At 37.2% G+C, this 18,635-nt stretch overlaps 2 protein-coding genes across 4 annotated transcripts; one reads left to right on the top strand and one right to left on the bottom strand.

Moving 5' to 3' along the window:
• Positions 1–385: 385 nt before the first annotated feature.
• LOC131550439 (calsequestrin-2-like) lies at positions 386–9,834 on the bottom strand. Of its 3 annotated transcripts, none has more exons than XM_058792601.1 (12): positions 9,038–9,834; positions 6,816–7,216; positions 5,560–5,644; positions 5,298–5,398; positions 4,862–4,973; positions 2,600–2,673; positions 2,296–2,426; positions 2,173–2,218; positions 2,028–2,082; positions 1,789–1,889; positions 1,624–1,698; positions 386–918 (listed from the first exon to the last, which is right to left on the bottom strand). In XM_058792601.1, the coding sequence occupies exons 1-12, from the start codon at positions 9,111–9,113 to the stop codon at positions 706–708; spliced, it is 1,470 nt and encodes a 489-aa protein (XP_058648584.1). In that variant the 5' UTR covers positions 9,114–9,834; the 3' UTR covers positions 386–705. The 3 variants fall into 3 exon arrangements, with proteins under 3 accessions (XP_058648584.1, XP_058648586.1, XP_058648585.1); XM_058792603.1 differs by having other exon boundaries at positions 6,816–6,991; positions 9,038–9,831; XM_058792602.1 differs by lacking the exon at positions 9,038–9,834 and having other exon boundaries at positions 6,816–7,308.
• Positions 9,835–11,152: 1,318 nt separating this feature from the next.
• poglut1 (protein O-glucosyltransferase 1) lies at positions 11,153–18,600 on the top strand. The gene is made up of 11 exons (XM_058785352.1): positions 11,153–11,546; positions 12,443–12,533; positions 12,647–12,790; positions 12,880–13,015; positions 13,352–13,473; positions 13,580–13,639; positions 13,718–13,817; positions 14,338–14,396; positions 14,512–14,679; positions 15,268–15,324; positions 17,352–18,600. Exons 1-11 carry the CDS (start codon positions 11,471–11,473, stop codon positions 17,506–17,508), a joined length of 1,170 nt encoding a protein of 389 aa, XP_058641335.1. The 5' UTR covers positions 11,153–11,470; the 3' UTR covers positions 17,509–18,600.
• The last annotated feature ends 35 nt before the right edge of the window (positions 18,601–18,635 follow it).

Below are 18,635 nucleotides of genomic sequence, written 5' to 3'. Positions count from 1 at the left end.
AATATATTCAAATAGAAAGCAGTTATTTTAAATAGTAAAAATATTTCACAATATTACTACTTTTTCTGTATTTTGGATCAAATAAATGCAGGCTTGGTGAGCAGAAGAGACTTCAAAAACATTAAAAATCTTACTGTTCAAAAACTTTTAAATAGGGACAGTCCATAGACTTCTGATATTTTTATACACAGCTAGTTATAAATACTATAACCTAATCCAAATAGAAAACTTTTTTTATGTAGTGTTTTTACAAATTAGGGTATTGCTAGATGCAGCCAAAAGGAAGTTTAATCAGATCTAGCTCACTTCTACAAATTTGTCCCCCAAACATGATTAAGTATAGGTACATATACCAATATTAGTACAAACAAATTATATATCTGAATAATATTTTCTGTTCTTTATTGAACATGTTGATACATCTCAAACGTCCCATGAAATTCACAAGTAATACTACAGAACACCCTATTTCTTGTAGCCATATTACAGTTCCAGATGGATAAGCAGCACCAGAATTATAATGTCATTATATGTTTTTACGTTTTGCATTATCAAATGTCTCTTGCTGGCAATGCAGACAGTTCTATAATAAATCAAGTCAACTCTGTAATTAATAAACCATCAGTCATTAAAATAAACAGAACCAATACAATCTGCGGAAAGATTATTACAGAACTCTGTGGTTATAGTTATTCTATATACCACTTAATCATCATCATCATCACCATAATGGTCTTCATCGCTACTATCATCATCATCGTCGTCATCGTCATCATCATCATCATCGTCATCGTCGTCATCATCGTCATCATCCTCAGTGTTGACCTTTCCAGAGAGAACATCCTCTATCCAGTCCTCCAGCTCCTCCGCTGACGGTAAAGCTTCATCATTAGGCATGTTCAACCACACACTGTCAGCCTGGTCAACACACACACACACACACACACACACAAGTAAAAGATGATAAGAATACAGAATATTTACCTTATTTTGCCACATGGAAGTAAGCTGTTTTCTGTGATCGTGTGAGACTTCTGATTCAGTAGGTAAATAAATAGAAGAGTAAAAAAAGTGCTGTAAACTTAAACTATTTGTGCTACAAACCAGTTTGTTTATAATTATCATAATACTTCAACATGTTAAGAAACAACAGTTTGCAATATCAAGCAGCATAATGGACTATTTTTTTTATTTATTTTTTTTTTACATAAAATAACTAGAAGCGAATGAGGAATGACTACTTTTCGAATTGAAATGAGACTTTTTTAACTGACTTTAAAAAAATTGGTCAAGCAATTTATGCAGCTGACCACTGGTCCTATGTTAAAAATCAGGCGGATTTGTTTATTTGCTGCGTGTGAACGTATAAATAAATAAATTAATTAATTAGTTAAATACGAAGCATGTGCTCTTCAAATTTGTGCAGCAGTGTTATTCTGTATATTATTTTATTGTAAAAGTAAAATATTTCAGCAGTTGTTACACCTGTAAAATGTGTGATTATATGGTTTATTGTGTTGTAGATCATGAATATGTAATGTGAAGCTTTCCCTCAAGGAGTATGATGTGTCATACATCACAATATAGGATGAAGAGACGTCTTTAAATGAAAGTATTACTTACATCAGTCACATTCACCACACCAATCTGGGGTCTGAAAAGGTCCACCTTAAAGGTTTTTTCCCAGTATGTAGTTAACTGAAGACAAATGAACCATTACAACATGGTCACAATGTTTCAGTTCAAGCAGTGAAACACTGTGTAGAAATGGATGGAATATCGTCTCACCAAAGGAAATTCATCAGGATCAATCCAAACTATGCTGAGATCTGGGTTTTTAGTATTGTCCCTTGCAACCTCCTTTAGAATTTCCAGGAATTCATAACCATCTATGAAATGAAAAGAAATAAGCACAAATGAAATGTTAAATGCTATAAAGACAATCATTCTGTGCTACTAAATCTAGTCTTGGTGATGGCAGTAAGAAATTTTCAGCTTGTTGTTCTCTGTTCTAAGGAACTGAAGACCTGGATCCTCCTCCTCAGCAAAGGCAACGATGTGGATTCCATCCATGTCATCTTCCTGTTGATTGAGCAGAGACAGATCACTTCAAGTAAAGACAGTTAACATTTAACAGGCCTACAGTCACTCCCACAATCCAGTCTCGCTCACCCAAGTCTCAAACATGTCCTCAGCACGAAGCTTTCTCAGAGTAGGCCTGAGTGAAGATCAAACACTGTGTTTTTAGAATGAAAATTCATATTTTAGACAATCTTAGGATGTCACTGATATCACCTTCTGTGTTGATTGACAAAATCTACTATCTCCTCCTCTGTGTTGGGTTTGCCAGGAATGGTGACAGGCTCATCCATGAAGGGCTCATAGAAATCGATTTCATTCATTTTTAGTGTCAGTTGTTTAGCCACCTGCAGCATGAAACAGTTCCAAATGAAGCCAATACATAATCCTTTTTCCTCAAAGATGGAGGACACACACGTATCCTCTCCTTCTTGTGGTTATAAATACACATTCTTCTATACCAGTATAACACAACTCATGGTTTCATTCTTGTTATAGTAAAGGAATGGACTGTACGCACCCCTTTGTCAAAGGTGGCAAAAAACTTCACATATGGTTGGAACTTCTCTGCAGTCACCTGAAAGGCCTTATAATCTGTGAAATAAAAAGAAAGTAAGAAAAATATAAACACAAATCTAAAAAACTGTAATAACATGTGGCAGTGCTGAAGCACCACACAGCTACTGCTCTCACAGCATAACCAGAGGTCACAGCACAGTCTTCCCAGCTAAAATGGGATATTTAATAAATGCTGAATAGCAGTCATGTAAAGAAAATAAACCCTTTTGCCGTTTTCTCTCCTGTGCCTTTTTGGGGAATCAACTGTGTTGATCTCTTTGACCACTTTAAGGCAGCATTTAATAGTCTGTGGGGTTATCATAGTCCCTGTTTTTTGTTGTTGTTGTTTTTCTTCCCCAATGAAATGAATGTATCATATGTTAGATTGATAATGTTTTTCATTTAATATTTTGTATTTGGGGGGATTTTATGGTAATAAATACTTTTATGGAATAGTGATCGATTTATTACTTGTTTGTTACCTTTTTGAGCACATAGACTTGAAAATGAAATTTCCAACTTAAACTGTAGTAAATCTTGAATGCTTTGGAGCACAGTCTTAAGTGTTGTCTCTTTTTAAAGAAGACACTTTTAGTGAAAAAGCTATAAAAGTTTATTATGAAAAATGCACAAAAATACATTTTTTATATCAAATATATATTTTTCCGAAACATATTTTACTCTAAAACTGCAAGAAAACCAAAGTCATAAATCTAAACAATTTGTTTTCCAAATGTGAGGTATCTCAAAGAATTTGCGTTCAGTAAGATTTTGTTTGGAAAAGGTTTAACAAAGCTGTGGCCATAATTCATAACACCTAATTTAACATACTTTGTTAAAAATGTCCTAAAAACACTCATGTATGCTGAATGACATTAAAGCCTTTGTTCCATCTTTGTTCGTATTTTGCTGGTTGTTCTGTTCATGTGTTTTGATGTTAGAGAATCCTGAGTAACTTTATTATTTTTGAGTGTTTGAATAAATTGAGACTGCTGCAATTAAATCCGGTTCTGCTACAACCATGCCGTGACAGAAAGATACAGATACAGAAAGATATGGATCTAGAGCTTCTTCTCTCCTGGGGAGATCACTCCCTCGAAGAGTACAAACTGAGTTTTTTGGTCATTGCTCATCTCACTCGTAATGACGACAGACTCTGTGTGCAGGGGGCAGGAATGCAAAAGACATGCCTGCCCGGAAATTCTCCTCAAGAGACGTTTGTGGAATATGTGAACTGGTCCTTCTCCAATGTGGACCCCCTTCACCATCAGCAAGAGAGAGGAAGATCTTTACCAACCCACAGTCCAGCCCACCCAGCAAATCATCGAGCCCTCCATGGAAATTGAACCAGAGCCCACCGCAGACCCAGAGCCAGAGCTGATGCCCGCCACGGACCATGTGCCAGCTTATGCCCTCTATGGAGCCAAAGCCTACAGACACATCTGTCCCAGAGGACAAAGGTGGCCTACCAGTCTGACCAGGTGCGTGAGCCAGCAACACTGTGTGTTCCAGTGGACATGCTTATGGAGTTTGCCTCTTGTTCTGCCGGGCTCCTCCTTCCCTCCGGCTCCACCTCACTGCCTCCAGCTCTTGCCTGGCCTGCTGAGCCCGTCTCCTCCACGACCCTGTGAGCCTGAGCCTCTATCTTGGCCCTCAGGGCCTCAGGAGTCTCCCTGGGTCTTTGACTCATTAGTTAGTATATGCCTGGGCTCGTCTCCACCTCAGTTGGTCGGGCTCCTGACTACACCATGTCTCCTCCCTCCTTCGGTTCTGCCATGGTATTGCATGCTAGTGGCCCTGTTGGGGGTCACTTCCTGACTCCTCTTGACATCTACTCCTTGGCTTCTCCTGCCATCATCTCCTTCCTGGCTCCTCCCTTGACCTTGGAGTCTCTTCTGCCAGCTCCACAATCTCTTCCTAAGCCCCCTCCCTTCCTCCTTTTTTGCACGAATGTTAAGGCGAAAGACATGCCTTTTAGAAGCAGGGTACTGTCACAGTGGATCAAATTTTGGTTTGAGTTTGAGTTGCTTTTTAACACTTTCTTTTTTTCTTTGTTAGATTTTTATCGAGGTCCCCTTTGATAGAATTCATGTTCCGGGGGGCCTGCTTGGACCACAGGGCCTCATGCAATTGTGTGGTGCCTAAACACTCTACTGATTAGAGCATAGCCGCAAAATCATAATTTTACATGCAGAGTTTATTGGTAAGCAAAAAAGCCACTCACGTTCAGAGTCTTCACCCTTAAAGTATCCGATAAGGCGTATGTCTTCATCCATTCGCTCAAAGGCACGTTGTTCCATGGGATTACTGATCAACTCCACTGCGTCCTCCAGCAGCTGAAGAATGATGTGAAACACACAGCACTTGAAATTAACTGAAAAATTAAGTCAGAAGAATTATTTATATGTAAAAAAAAAATTTTTTAAAAAGTGAAATAAACAATATAAATATATTTTATATTGCTTAATCAACTTTAATACATTAATTTATACCACCAAAACTACTTTATATACTGTAGGATAAATATATAGAAATGAAATTGCAGTTTACTACTTTTGCAGTTAGAGAGCCATGTTAGCAGAATCCATAATCTTAAAGTTGTTTAAACAGTAAAACATACCAAAAAGAACAGCTACAGTATATGCACAAATTTCACTCACATCTAGCAGGAATTCAACCAGTGTATCTGCAGAGAGCTCTCCATCAAACTCGATCACTCTTTCATCCTTAAACACATAGATGCTTCCTTCCTCCTCCAGACCTAATGGACAAAGATCGCATGATTCAGTGAGGATTCTGTGTGTCAAACCTCAACAATGCCAAGACATATTATGTTTTTGTTACTGAAACGGTGAAGTAAGAATACTTAATTATCTAAAAAGCAATGTAATTAGCACATTGACTCATTGCAAAGTCTCTCACCAAGCTTTTTGGCAACCTTAGCATCTTTATGTGAGTCTACCAATCCAAAACCAATATCCTTGTCTTCGAGAACTTGAGCAGCAAGCTGGTGATGCATGGAAGAGACACATCAATACATTCATAGTGTGACAATTACATACACAACTGTTGTCTATAATAGCAATTTAGTCTGGAGCAACACTTTCACAGTATATAAGGAGTCTTAAACCTGGATAGTTTTTGTGTAATGTATGGCTGATATCTGCATATAGTCGAATCTATACTTCATTAACTTCGTTATCATAAGTAGACCCAGCATTGGTGTTTGTGGAGCCGTTGTTAGCCTCCAAATCAGGTCAGTCCTTACACTAAATTGCACATCAGGTACTGTCTAGACACAGAAAGCAGATGTACAGTCTGACACCCTGGTGCAGTCAATTGTTACTCTATGATACATTTTATATGGAGCATCTGAAACCATTTTTGATATTCAGGTTTATATAGTTCTTCACTCAGCTGCTTATCCTGAAAAGCCTCAGATCTAGTATTGTCAAGCATATTTTCTAAGTCAGTGATTTCCAACCAGGGGTACTAATGCATGTTCCACGGATCGCTTAGGTTAAAAAATTGGGTTAAAAAAAAATGAAACGGGAAACTGTGTCAATGACAAATGGTTAGTGTTAAAAAAAAAAAATCTTTAAAAATGTACTTAAAATGAATGTGCCAAGTTGGTATAAATGCAATCTTTGCATCATAACTCATACCAAAAACTTAAATGTAATTTAGTTACATTTCAAAAAGGTACCTTACATGACCATCCAATAAAAACTGATACATATTTTTCATACACCTTGAAAACAAATGAGTGTACATTTTAACCATTCTAATTAGGTTTTGCAATATATATTTAAAAAGGTAAAAAAATATCTTACAACCTGAACTAACCTTGTCATGTCAGAAAATTTTAAACTACAAGATATTTTAAGAGACTTTTGACTTTGACACAAAGGTTATTCAGGGGTCTTCTCTGATATAATTTCCTGTTTTATATATTAAATTAAACTGAATTATTAAAGCTAAACTGTTTATTTTTGAAAATTTATTTAGAATTAATAATAAAAAAATTCTGCCAGTTTCCACATGTTGTGTGTACCATGTGAGACCTCCTCCCACCCAAATAAAAGTTCATCATAACACTAATGATGGTCATTCAATATATCTGTCCTTCTTCATCCACCAAATTCCTCAGTCGCCTCTTTCTCTCAATAATGTCTTACCTCCAAAACCATCTCCCTCATGTGGAACTGCTGCTGGAGCTCCTTATCTGAAGGCAAGGGTTCGTGATATAGCAAACACATCATGTCATACTTCTTTAATGCTTTCTTATAGTTCCTCTCATTGACATTAAGAACTCTGTCCTTGCCATCAAAACTGGGATACTCCAGACCCTCCTCTGCAGAAGAGTACAGGAGAAAATCCATGCAGGAAACCAAGACAAGCCAGACAGACAGCATAGTAGCAATGATTGAACAGGTGAATGAAAAGAAGAGACTGATGGAAAGAGTCCAGGTAAGATCCTGCAGGACAGTGAGGCTGACCAACAAAATGAGACTCAATGTGTAGTTCTTCAGCACTAAAAAACATCTTATGCTCTCTTCCTCCCTCTGCCACCTCACCTCTTCCCAACAATTAGGCAAAGACATGATAGGATGAGATATTTGATAGACGTGCCAATGATTATTCCCCTGGTGAATTTAGGCCTCTTTTAGTGACCCAGTCATTTAAAAGCTAAAAATAAATCATGATCTGAAGAAAAAGAGGACAGACATGAGTACCACAGGGAATGACAGAAAGTCTCTCAACGTGTAGATGATAATCATTATAAAATCAAAAAAAATCAAAATGGGTCACCTGAACACATGACAAAGAGTCCTATGTACCTACAGTTAGGGTACACTAGAAAAAAAAGGTACAAAAGCTGTCACTGGAGCAGTACCCTTTCAAAAGGTACACATTTGTGCCTTATTTACCCTAAAGTGGGCATAAGTGCCTTAAAGGTACACATTAGTACCTAAAATGTACATGTTAGTACCTTAATGGTACATATTTGTACCTTTTGAAAAGGTGACAGCTTTTATCGAGGTTTTTTTGTTGTTATTGTTGTTTTTTTCTGAGAGTGTAATAGCAATATATAGGGTTAACACTAGACATCTTAAATGAAATATTACAAAGATTATACTGTATAGCATTCAAATAAAAATAAAAGAGAAGAAACCATAACCTAAAGATTTTGGCTCATTTTAGGAGGGAAAGATGGGAGAAGAAGCCCCCTTAAGAACAATCATAGCTGTCCTTTGGGCGGCACATTTACATAAGTTTAGCATGAAGAGGATCATTAAGCATCACCCAACAGTCTATTATGGGAAACAAATTGAAACAGTTAACAGTTTAGTTGTAATGGCACACAAATTAAAAATATGAAAGGGAGCCATCTTGCCCCAACACTGGGACAAAAATGACCCCCTACCTGGGGCAAGATGCCCCCAGGGGTATCTGACCTTTACAGAACATTTTATCTAAAGGCCAAATTAATCCTAATCATTTTATTTTCAGGAAATAAATGCCATTAACTTAACTGGTAAAATTGTGCATCTTGTCAATGTAATTTGAATGCGTTTACTTAAATGGAATGTTTCTTTATGACAAATAAAATACAGAAGTATAGTTACAGAGAGAGGTATCTGAAAGGCAATTACATTCAACACTTAAACCTGAAAACATGTCACAATATAGTAACAGTTACAATGCTATGAGGCTGCACTATTCCACTCACTTTTAGGTTGTAATGACCTTTTAAGTTTACAGTATTGTTCTTAGGCTGTGGAATTATTAAATAACAACGCACACACACACACACACACACAAACAAACATTTACTTGGCTAATTAAATGTGGACATTTAGAAGACTAATGTTTTTATACTGAGCTAATTATAAATACTATAACCTACTTTTTTGTTGTTGTTGTTCAATTGTTTTGTTGTTGTTGTGTCAGTTATTGCGTTATTATTTCAGTCAAAACTATAAAACCCTTTGTTACCCCAAACTACATAGGCCTATAAAAGCCTGATCAGTGACATAAAAGTAATCAGCTAATGCAGCTTGTTCTTTTATTAATCATTAATGCGTGAACTGCCCTGTATATGTATGACGCTGATGGAGGGTTTTTTTTTTTTTTTTTTTTGGAAGCAAATTAATTGATTCAGTAGCATTTCGACACTTCCGGCTGCGTTAAATTTGACAAAGCGGTTTAATGAATTAGCGAATTTTACTACACAAATATTTTTTAATTGGCTGTAAAAGTTTTATATGGGAATATTATGAAACGTGATTTCTCGACTGCCACAAATACTGCCTAAACAAAATACTGATTTTGTGCACTTTTTATGTACCAATATTTTAAATTGGCCTTTTAACTTGCATGGCAAAAAAAGCCTTACCTTGCCAAAACACTGACAGAACCCATTGATCTAATGGCATTGTTGAGCGCTCCAAATACAAATGCAAACTTTGCATTCAACAATCAGAGGCAACACAGGCATCGCCAGAATGACAGTACTCAAGCCCATGGTGTTGGGGGGATCCAGTGGGGGCGGCAATCATATTTCAGGGAGTCCGTGGCATCCTTGTTAAAATGTAGTGGCAGCATAGAGTGGCAGTACGTGCGCTCATTGGCGGCCCTCCAGCTCGTGGCTTGCCTATGCCTAGAAACGGTTCTGGTGTCAGGTTTCAGAAATTCAGAAAGATTTTGTGTGTAAGCGGTTGAAAAAAAACCCTGTAAATGAAGCCCAAGTGCCACCTACAGGCCTATGTGAAGTGTTGGGGCAAGAAAGAACAAGCGAGATCAGGACATGAAAGGACAACTTTTATGTTAATAATGCAACAATAGTAATTAGGCTATACACTATAGTAACTAGGCTAAATTGTAATTTGAGCCCCTGAGGAACTCTCTGCGCGTCCCTGGAAAGTGTCCACCACTAAGGGCAGCATGATTACTTTACTAAAATTCCCTAGTTATTCCAATGTTTAGAGATCCACTAAAATACTATATTATGTTTAATAGCCTTTATGTCAAAGTGAGGACTTCCTAATCTAGTTTCAGACATTACTAGTACATTCATCGGGTTCTTCTCAAATCGAGCCAGTCAAGCTTAATTGATGCAGAAAAATGGAGCTGCCATGGCTGCTCATGCCGTCTTTTATTCTTTTGCTGAATGGAGTTGAATTGTGTCTTTCAGATCACGGTGAGAACTTATAGAATTTTGGTTTGATGCTGACAATTATCTATCTTTGGTCGGTCGCGTTTTAATTTGTTTATTTTCACTTCTGAATCTTAATACTGTAGACTTCTGTAACGTTACCTGTGTCTTTAGCATTAGCGGAGTTTACACCCAGCAAATCTGATGTTTTTGGAAGTCTTAAATTCATAAAGTCATAGCATTAAATGTTTTATGTATTACCAAAAAAATCATAGCTTCCTCGGTATTTTTGTCTTGTTTTGCAATATAATATCCAAACATCCTTAAGTGAACATACATTTACTTGTGATGTGAATCAATCATATGAAGTCTCGTTTTCTGAGAACAAAATGCCAGTTTATACTTAAAACAAATGTCTTTTGATGGGGAAATTAAACTTGTCCCCCCCACCCCCCTTTGAATTAGGTTGATTTTACTGAGACCGCTGGCATATGTGTTTTTGTTTAATTATAAACTCACTGACTTGATAAAACTTGATCATTTTGATGAATTTCTCAGAAAACAAGACTTTTGCTTCTCAAGAAAATGTGTCATGATTTAGACATTTTCACTGGAAAACATGACAAAAATACTGAGGAAGAGCATTGCTTTTTGCAGTGTGATCAGAGGGTAGAGGGTTTTTTTTTTTTTTTTTGGAAGCAAATTAATTGATTCAGTAGCATTTCGACACTTCCGGCTGCGTTAAATTTGACAAAGCGGTTTAATGAATTAGCGAATTTTACTACACAAATATTTTTTAATTGGCTGTAAAAGTTTTATATGGGAATATTATGAAACGTGATTTCTCGACTGCCACAAATACTGCCTAAACAAAATACTGATTTTGTGCACTTTTTATGTACCAATATTTTAAATTGGCCTTTTAACTTGCATGGCAAAAAAAGCCTTACCTTGCCAAAACACTGACAGAACCCATTGATCTAATGGCATTGTTGAGCGCTCCAAATACAAATGCAAACTTTGCATTCAACAATCAGAGGCAACACAGGCATCGTCAGAATGACAGTACTCAAGCCCATGGTGTTGGGGGGATCCAGTGGGGGCGGCAATCATATTTCAGGGAGTCCGTGGCATCCTTGTTAAAATGTAGTGGCAGCATAGAGTGGCAGTACGTGCGCTCATTGGCAGCCCTCCAGCTCGTGGCTTGCCTATGCCTAGAAACGGTTCTGGTGTCAGGTTTCAGAAATTCAGAAAGATTTTGTGTGTAAGCGGTTGAAAAACCCTGTAAATGAAGCCCAAGTGCCACCTACAGGCCTATGTGAAGTGTTGGGGCAAGAAAGAACAAGCGAGATCAGGACATGAAAGGACAACTTTTATGTTAATAATGCAACAATAGTAATTAGGCTATACACTATAGTAACTAGGCTAAATTGTAATTTGAGCCCTGAGGAACTCTCTGCGCGTCCCTGGAAAGTGTCCACCACTAAGGGCAGCATGATTACTTTACTAAAATTCCCTAGTTATTCCAATGTTTAGAGATCCACTAAAATACTATATTATGTTTAATAGCCTTTATGTCAAAGTGAGGACTTCCTAATCTAGTTTCAGACATTACTAGTACATTCATCGGGTTCTTCTCAAATCGAGCCAGTCAAGCTTAATTGATGCAGAAAAATGGAGCTGCCATGGCTGCTCATGCCGTCTTTTATTCTTTTGCTGAATGGAGTTGAATTGTGTCTTTCAGATCACGGTGAGAACTTATAGAATTTTGGTTTGATGCTGACAATTATCTATCTTTGGTCGGTCGCGTTTTAATTTGTTTATTTTCACTTCTGAATCTTAATACTGTAGACTTCTGTAACGTTACCTGTGTCTTTAGCATTAGCGGAGTTTACACCCAGCAAATCTGATGTTTTTGGAAGTCTTAAATTCATAAAGTCATAGCATTAAATGTTTTATGTATTACCAAAAAAATCATAGCTTCCTCGGTATTTTTGTCTTGTTTTGCAATATAATATCCAAACATCCTTAAGTGAACATACATTTACTTGTGATGTGAATCAATCATATGAAGTCTCGTTTTCTGAGAACAAAATGCCAGTTTATACTTAAAACAAATGTCTTTTGATGGGGAAATTAAACTTGTCCCCCCCCCCCTTTGAATTAGGTTGATTTTACTGAGACCGCTGGCATATGTGTTTTTGTTTAATTATAAACTCACTGACTTGATAAAACTTGATCATTTTGATGAATTTCTCAGAAAACAAGACTTTTGCTTCTCAAGAAAATGTGTCATGATTTAGACATTTTCACTGGAAAACATGACAAAAATACTGAGGAAGAGCATTGCTTTTTGCAGTGTGATCAGAGGGTAGAGGGTTTTTTGTTAAATGAATTAAAAAGTAATGGAGATCAGTTGCAAATTGCATTTTTAAACTTTCATGGATTGCTTTACATTTAGAGACCCTATTGATGTATTGTGTTCCATTTAATTTACTCCTTTGTCTTAAATTTACCTTCATAAAACCTAAAAAAAAATACAGCATGTCTTACTATTACAGTCAACAATCTGTGTGTTTAGAAAAAATATTGAATGAACAGAGATTGTTTTTGGAAAGACTTTTTTCCTCCCTCTGTTTCCATCAGCCAAACGCTGGCAGTCATTCATCAGGAAGATCACAGAAGCCACAAATAATTACCAGCCGTGCAGTCAGGAGAATTGCAGCTGTCATCTCAGGTCAACTTATAAAGTAGCCCTTGTTCATAGCATATCTTCCCAAAGAATGCACACACTGCAGATGCATGCAGGTGTATAATGTAGACTTTCCTCCATTGCTCTTTTGATTGCAGTGTCCTGAAAGATGACCTTAGGCCATTTAAAAATGGCATATCTGAGGGGTTAATGGCAGACACAGTCCACAGAGGTGTTGGTACGCACTACCAGATCATCGGGAACAAGTTGTACAGAGAACAAAGCTGCATGTTTCCAGCAAGGTTGGTGAAGTGTATATCAATAGAACCATTATTCTATTGTTTGTGTATGTGCGGATGTTCAATATCAGGCATTTATCCTTTCTTTGCAGATGCAGTGGTGTCGAGCACTTCATCCTAAAAGTGGTTAACCGGTTGCCAGATTTGGAGGTGGTGATTAATGTGCGTGACTATCCACAGGTTCCTGGATGGGTTCAGCCGGTCTTGCCTGTACTTTCTTTCAGTAAGGTGTGTACAACCACACCCCAGTATAGTGCCACTGAACAATGTAATAATTGGATTTTAGGGTATATCAGTAGTATATGGTATATCCTGCTTAATTATATTAAGGCAATTTACATTATTGTGCCTCTGCCTTCAGATTACTAACACTGACTGACCCCATAGCTTTTTTATTAATGCATAAATAAATGTATGTCTTTTTTTGTAAAAGAATATGCATAAATAGAAAATTTTCAACATTCAAAATTAGTGTTTGGTTTCTACAACAAAATTAATATTAGTAGGGCTCTAATTGAATTAATGTCTATTAACAATATAGTTATACTTTTGTTCATTGTTTAGACGGCAGACTACCAGGACATCATGTATCCTGCATGGACGTTTTGGGAGGGAGGTCCTGCTGTATGGCCCATTTACCCCACTGGACTGGGCCGATGGGATCTCATGAGGGATGACCTGAAAAAGTGGGTAGCAAAGATTTAAGAATGCTTGAGAGTATACAGAGGGTTAACTGCATTAGTCAATTTCAAGCCATTATATATATTCTAATGTTTAGTTCACACTCTTCAGATCAGCTGCTCGGTGGCCCTGGAAGAAAAAAAATCCAAAAGGATTCTTTAGAGGCTCTAGGTCAGTTGTGTCTGCAACATACAGTTAAAAGCAGTGTTCTTTTCATCGTACGCTGATCAATTTTGCCAATATTTGTAGGACCAGTTCAGAAAGGGACCCTCTGATCCTTCTCTCAAGAGAAGCCCCTGACCTTGTGGATGCCGAGTACACCAAGAACCAGGCCTGGAAGTCAGAGAAGGTTTGTTTATCCTTATTTAACATATAAAAGGCATCCTTCATCAGTATCACACCATTCATTCGCTTAGGCTGCCGAACTGTTCCCCTGACTGAGTCTGGTTTCTGGCATCACTTTTTTCATTTCCATTTCTGTCACCTAATGGAGTTGCCTGCTGTTGCTGCTGTTGCCTTTGTCTTGCTTAGTTGGGGCCTGAAAGACAGAAATGTATCGATATGATCACACTGACTGACACCATCAGATGAGAACAAAACGTGAACTGAATTAACCTGGATAATAGCGGTATTCCAACAGGGAAACCCCTTTGGTCTACTGTCTTGGCCTTGGGAATCAGTTTTATATGTATCGTATTGCTTGGATTTTGAGGTGCATACAAGGACAGGCTTGACAAACACTAATCTAGTCTATGCTAGAGGGGTGCTTTAATATTTTCAGCATACTTAAAATCTGTTTGTTTTATCTGTCTGCTTAATGACTTTGTCATTTCAGAACTACTATTTTTTGTTTTGTTGTTTTTCCTCAGGACACTCTGGGTAGACCCCCAGCCAAAGAAATCCCTCTAGTTGACCACTGTGAATACAAGTAAGACCTGTCTCAATTCTGCTTTTACTTGAGCTAAAGCACTGAAACAGATGTCCTTCACTGAACCAGAATTAAGATATTTTGTTATAGATTGTCTGTTCTCTTTATCTCTCAGATACCTTTTTAACTTCAGAGGTGTAGCTGCTAGCTTCCGTTTGAAGCATCTGTTCCTGTGTGGATCGCTGGTTTTTCACGTCGGCGAGGACTGGCTTGAGTTCTTCTACCCTCAGCTCAAGCCCTGGGTTCACTACATTCCTGTCAAACAGGACTTGTCTGATCTGAGGTAACTTAAACATTTTCCTCTGGCTAGCTTATATCCACCCTTTTCCCCTGTGTAACCTGTTGTGATTTTATGGTTAAAGTGTTTTACATTCTGTGCTTTTAATTATGTTAGCTGTTGGAGGTGAAGTTTGTTGTTTTTGCAGAATAAACCTATAAATGATTCACTAAATTGGAACATTTGTCTTTGTTTTTAGGTATTATCTCCATTCACACTTTTGCGAAGCTTTATCAATGGGCCTAGTAACAATGACAAAGGCTTCAAATATAAGTTTGTGCTCAAAATCATTTGCATTTCACAAAAGTATGTCACATTTGTATTTCTATATCAAATGTCATGGCCATGAGCAATCAAAGTGCCAATTTCAGTCTTGCATTAACGACAAAATGGGAAATGTTAACAATTAGGCGATACATTGTAAATGTAATCTGTGTAACATCTTCAGCTGAAATGTTCTCTGTTTACTCACCTTCATATTGTTCCAGACCTGTTAAAGTAATTATCATCAAACAAGTGAGATGTGTTCATAGAAATGTTAATGAGAACAGCAGCAGAGAACTGCATCTAAACTGTTTTTCTTTCTGTTGTTAGAGAGCTGCTTCAGTTTGTAAAAGAAAATGATGCTGTTACAGAAGAAATTGCTATAAGGTAACAAATTGTTCATTATTTTAATGAGTTTATCCTTTATTCTAGTTCGTCAGGTATACAGTATTGTTCAAAATAATAGCAGTACAATGTGACTAACCAGAATAATCAAGGTTTTTAGTATACGTGGCAAACAAGTTACCAGTAGGTGCAGTAGATTCTCAGAAAACAAACAAGACCCAGCATTCTTGATATGGACCCTCTTAAGGCTGTGCAATTGGGCAATTAGTTGAATTAGTTGAAAGGGGTGTGTTCAAAAAAATAGCAGTGTGGCATTCAATCACTGAGGTCATCAATTTTGTGAAGAAACAGGTGAGAATCAGGTGGCCCCTATTTAAGGATGAAGCCAGCACTTGCTAAACATGCATTTGAAAGCCTGAGGAAAATGGGTCGTTCAAGACATTGTTCAGAAGAACAGCGTACTTTGATTAAAAAGTTGATTGGAGAGGGGAAAACCTATAAAGAGGTGCAAAAACTTATAGGCTGTTCAGCTAAAATGATCTCCAATGCCTTAAAATGGAGAGCAAAACCAGAGAAACGTGGAAGAAAACGGAAGACAACCATCAAAATGGATTGAAGAATAACCAGAATGGCAAAGGCTCAGCCAATGATCACCTCCAGGATGATCAAAGACAGTCTGGAGTTACCTGTAAGTACTGTGACAGTTAGAAGACGTCTGTGTGAAGCTAATCTATTTTCAAGAATCCCCAAAGTCCCTCTGTTAAAAAAGGCATGTGCAGAAGAGGTTACAATTTGCCAAAGAACACATCAACTGGCCTAAAGAGAAATGGAGGAACATTTTGTGGACTGATGAGAGTAAAATTGTTCTTTTTGGGTCCAAGGGCCACAGGCAGTTTGTGAGACGACCCCCAAACTCTGAATTCAAGCCACAGTACACAGTGAAGACAGTGAAGCATGGTGGTGCAAGCATCATGATATGGGCATGTTTCTCCTACTATGGTGTTGGGCCTATTTATCGCATACCAGGGATCATGGATCAGTTTGCATATGTTAAAATACTTGAAGAGGTCATGTTGCCCTATGCTGAAGAGGACATGCCCTTGAAATGATTGTTTCAACAAGACAATGACCCCAAACACACTAGTAAACGAGCAAAACGTGTTTTGGTTCCAAACCAACAAAATTAATGTTATGGAGTGGCCAGCCCAATCTCCGGACCTTAATCCAATCGAGAACTTGTGGGGTGATATCAAAAATTCTGTTTCTGAAGCAAAACCAAGAAATGTGAATGAATTGTGGAATGTTGTTAAAGAATCATGGAGTGGAATAACAGCTGAGAGATGCCACAAGTTGGTTGACTCCATGCCACACAGATGTGAAGCAGTTTTAAAAAACTGTGGTCATACAACTAAATATTAGTTTAGTGATTCACAGGATTGCTAAATCCTAGAAACAAAAACGTTTGTACAAAATAGTTTTGAGTTTGTACAGTCAAAGGCAGACACTGCTATTTTTTTGAACACACCCCTTTCAACTAATTGCCCGATTGCACAGCCTTAAGAGAGTGCATATCATGAATGCTGGGTCTTGTTTGTTTTCTGAGAATCTACTGCACCTACTGGTAACTTGTTTGCCACGTAGCAATAAAAAATATACTAAAAACCTTGATTATTCTGGTTAGTCACATTGTACTGCTATTATTTTGAACAATACTGTATACAGCTTATATGAGATTCATCAAAATGTCAAAAAATTACATTTCTGTCATGGTTCACTCACCCTCATGTTGTTCCAAACCTGTATGACTTTTTTTCTCTGGAATATAAAAAGATATGTGTTTTAGTGTTTTCTTGTTCATATAATGGAAGTCAATGGTAAACCAAACTGTTTGGTTACCAGTATTGTTCAGAATAGCTTCTTTTGTCTTCTGCAGAAGAAAAAAGGTGCTTATAGTTTTGGAACAACATAGATATGAGTAAATGATCATAGAATTTCTATTTTTGGCTAAACTATCCCTTTAAGACATTGTCTGTGCTAATACTAATATTTATGGTTGTGTACTTCTTTAGGGGCCAGAACTTTATTCTGAATCATCTCCGTATGGAGGATGTGTCTTGTTACTGGGAGAGGCTCCTCACCGACTTCAGCAAGCTGCTCAAATACAAACCCAAGAGAAAATCTAATTACAATCAGATCATCCACAGAGCCAGCAGATCTGAACTCTGACCTGAGGAAATCATAATGTGGGAGACCATCCTCCTTTCTGTTTGCCTTTATTCTTGCTCTTCGTTCTGTTGCTCTTTAAACTGATCTTAACAAGCTGAAAAGGGCGTTTAAAGGCAGCTCTGTGTGGTTATTGCAGTGAATCCTGCCAAATGTCTTTTAAGACTGTCTATATCGCTTCAAAGGTTGACACTCAAGGAATGTTTTAAAATCAGTTAAGTTAAAATATAGTGATCTGCCTTATTAAAAAAGGCCTGTCCAGACCCTCATCCTCTGGATGTCAGAAATACTACACAGCTAAAATATGCTTGGTGTCTTCATAGCATTCATCAGTCTCAACACAAATTCTTAAGGTCATAAGAAGTCAGTTTGAAGTGTGGTGTTAAATCTGATGCAGGTGAAGCACAATGCAAAAATAATTTATTGTGTAACAAAACAACATAACAGACAACGACCTGCCAAATATTGTTCCTTAAAACTGTATGGTTTCATCATGGTCTTAGTGGAGTTGTTACTGTTTAAGCAACACTTTTTTTTTTCTCCTGTTGGAAGTTATGTAGACATTTTTCCATTGCAGATTTATGGGGTTATTTCAGTTGAATAGTTAGGACTAGTTATTTAAAATGTCAAAACTGAAGCCAGTTCAAAGAAATCCTGTCATCTAGGCCATATGACCACGTTCAATACATTTGTTACTTGAAATAGTGTCAGTAGATTACTTTGATCAAGTGCAGAATGACTTTTTGTAGTAAAAAATAATCTCTGGATCTGAATGATGATTAGTGATTTGGGATGAACATGTCTTCTATGTCACTATCAATGGAACAATACCAGCAAAACCTCAGTAAAACAGTGTTAGTAGTAAAGTATTGATGATGTTAATTTTGATTCCACACTTAAGTGCCACTTGAGGATAATTTGAATGTAAGCATAGCTGAACTGATGCTGAGATGTTGAATATGTTCTAGTATTCCAGTAGATAATTGTCACTGTGTCTGTAGATTTAAAATTTTCTCACAGTCATTTTTATGACCTCAAACTAGTCAGTTGTTTCAATAAAGGTAATCATGAACAATAAAAGCTGTTTTTTTAAAACACTGAAAATGTTTCTTCGTTATTTCTTATTTAAG

This window comes from Onychostoma macrolepis, chromosome 01, assembly GCF_012432095.1.
Source record: "Onychostoma macrolepis isolate SWU-2019 chromosome 01, ASM1243209v1, whole genome shotgun sequence".
NCBI lineage: Eukaryota > Metazoa > Chordata > Actinopteri > Cypriniformes > Cyprinidae > Onychostoma > Onychostoma macrolepis.
This window is presented reverse-complemented; position numbering and strand designations above follow the sequence as displayed.

Bases quoted from the DNA above. Each gene is read 5' to 3' on its own strand.
- LOC131550439 (XM_058792601.1), bottom strand. From the start codon at position 9,113: ATGCAAAGTTTGCATTTGTATTTGGAGCGCTCAACAATGCCATTAGAT. The intron at 5,645-6,815 runs GTAAGACATTAT...ATGCATCACCAG, and splicing joins TGAGGGAGATGGTTTTGGAG to CTTGCTGCTCAAGTTCTCGA. The intron at 2,083-2,172 runs GTGAGCGAGACT...CTCAATCAACAG, and splicing joins AGGACATGTTTGAGACTTGG to GAAGATGACATGGATGGAAT.
- poglut1 (XM_058785352.1), top strand. From the start codon at position 11,471: ATGGAGCTGCCATGGCTGCTCATGCCGTCTTTTATTCTTTTGCTGAAT. The intron at 13,016-13,351 runs GTGTGTACAACC...TTCATTGTTTAG, and splicing joins CTGTACTTTCTTTCAGTAAG to ACGGCAGACTACCAGGACAT. The intron at 15,325-17,351 runs GTAACAAATTGT...GTACTTCTTTAG, and splicing joins ACAGAAGAAATTGCTATAAG to GGGCCAGAACTTTATTCTGA.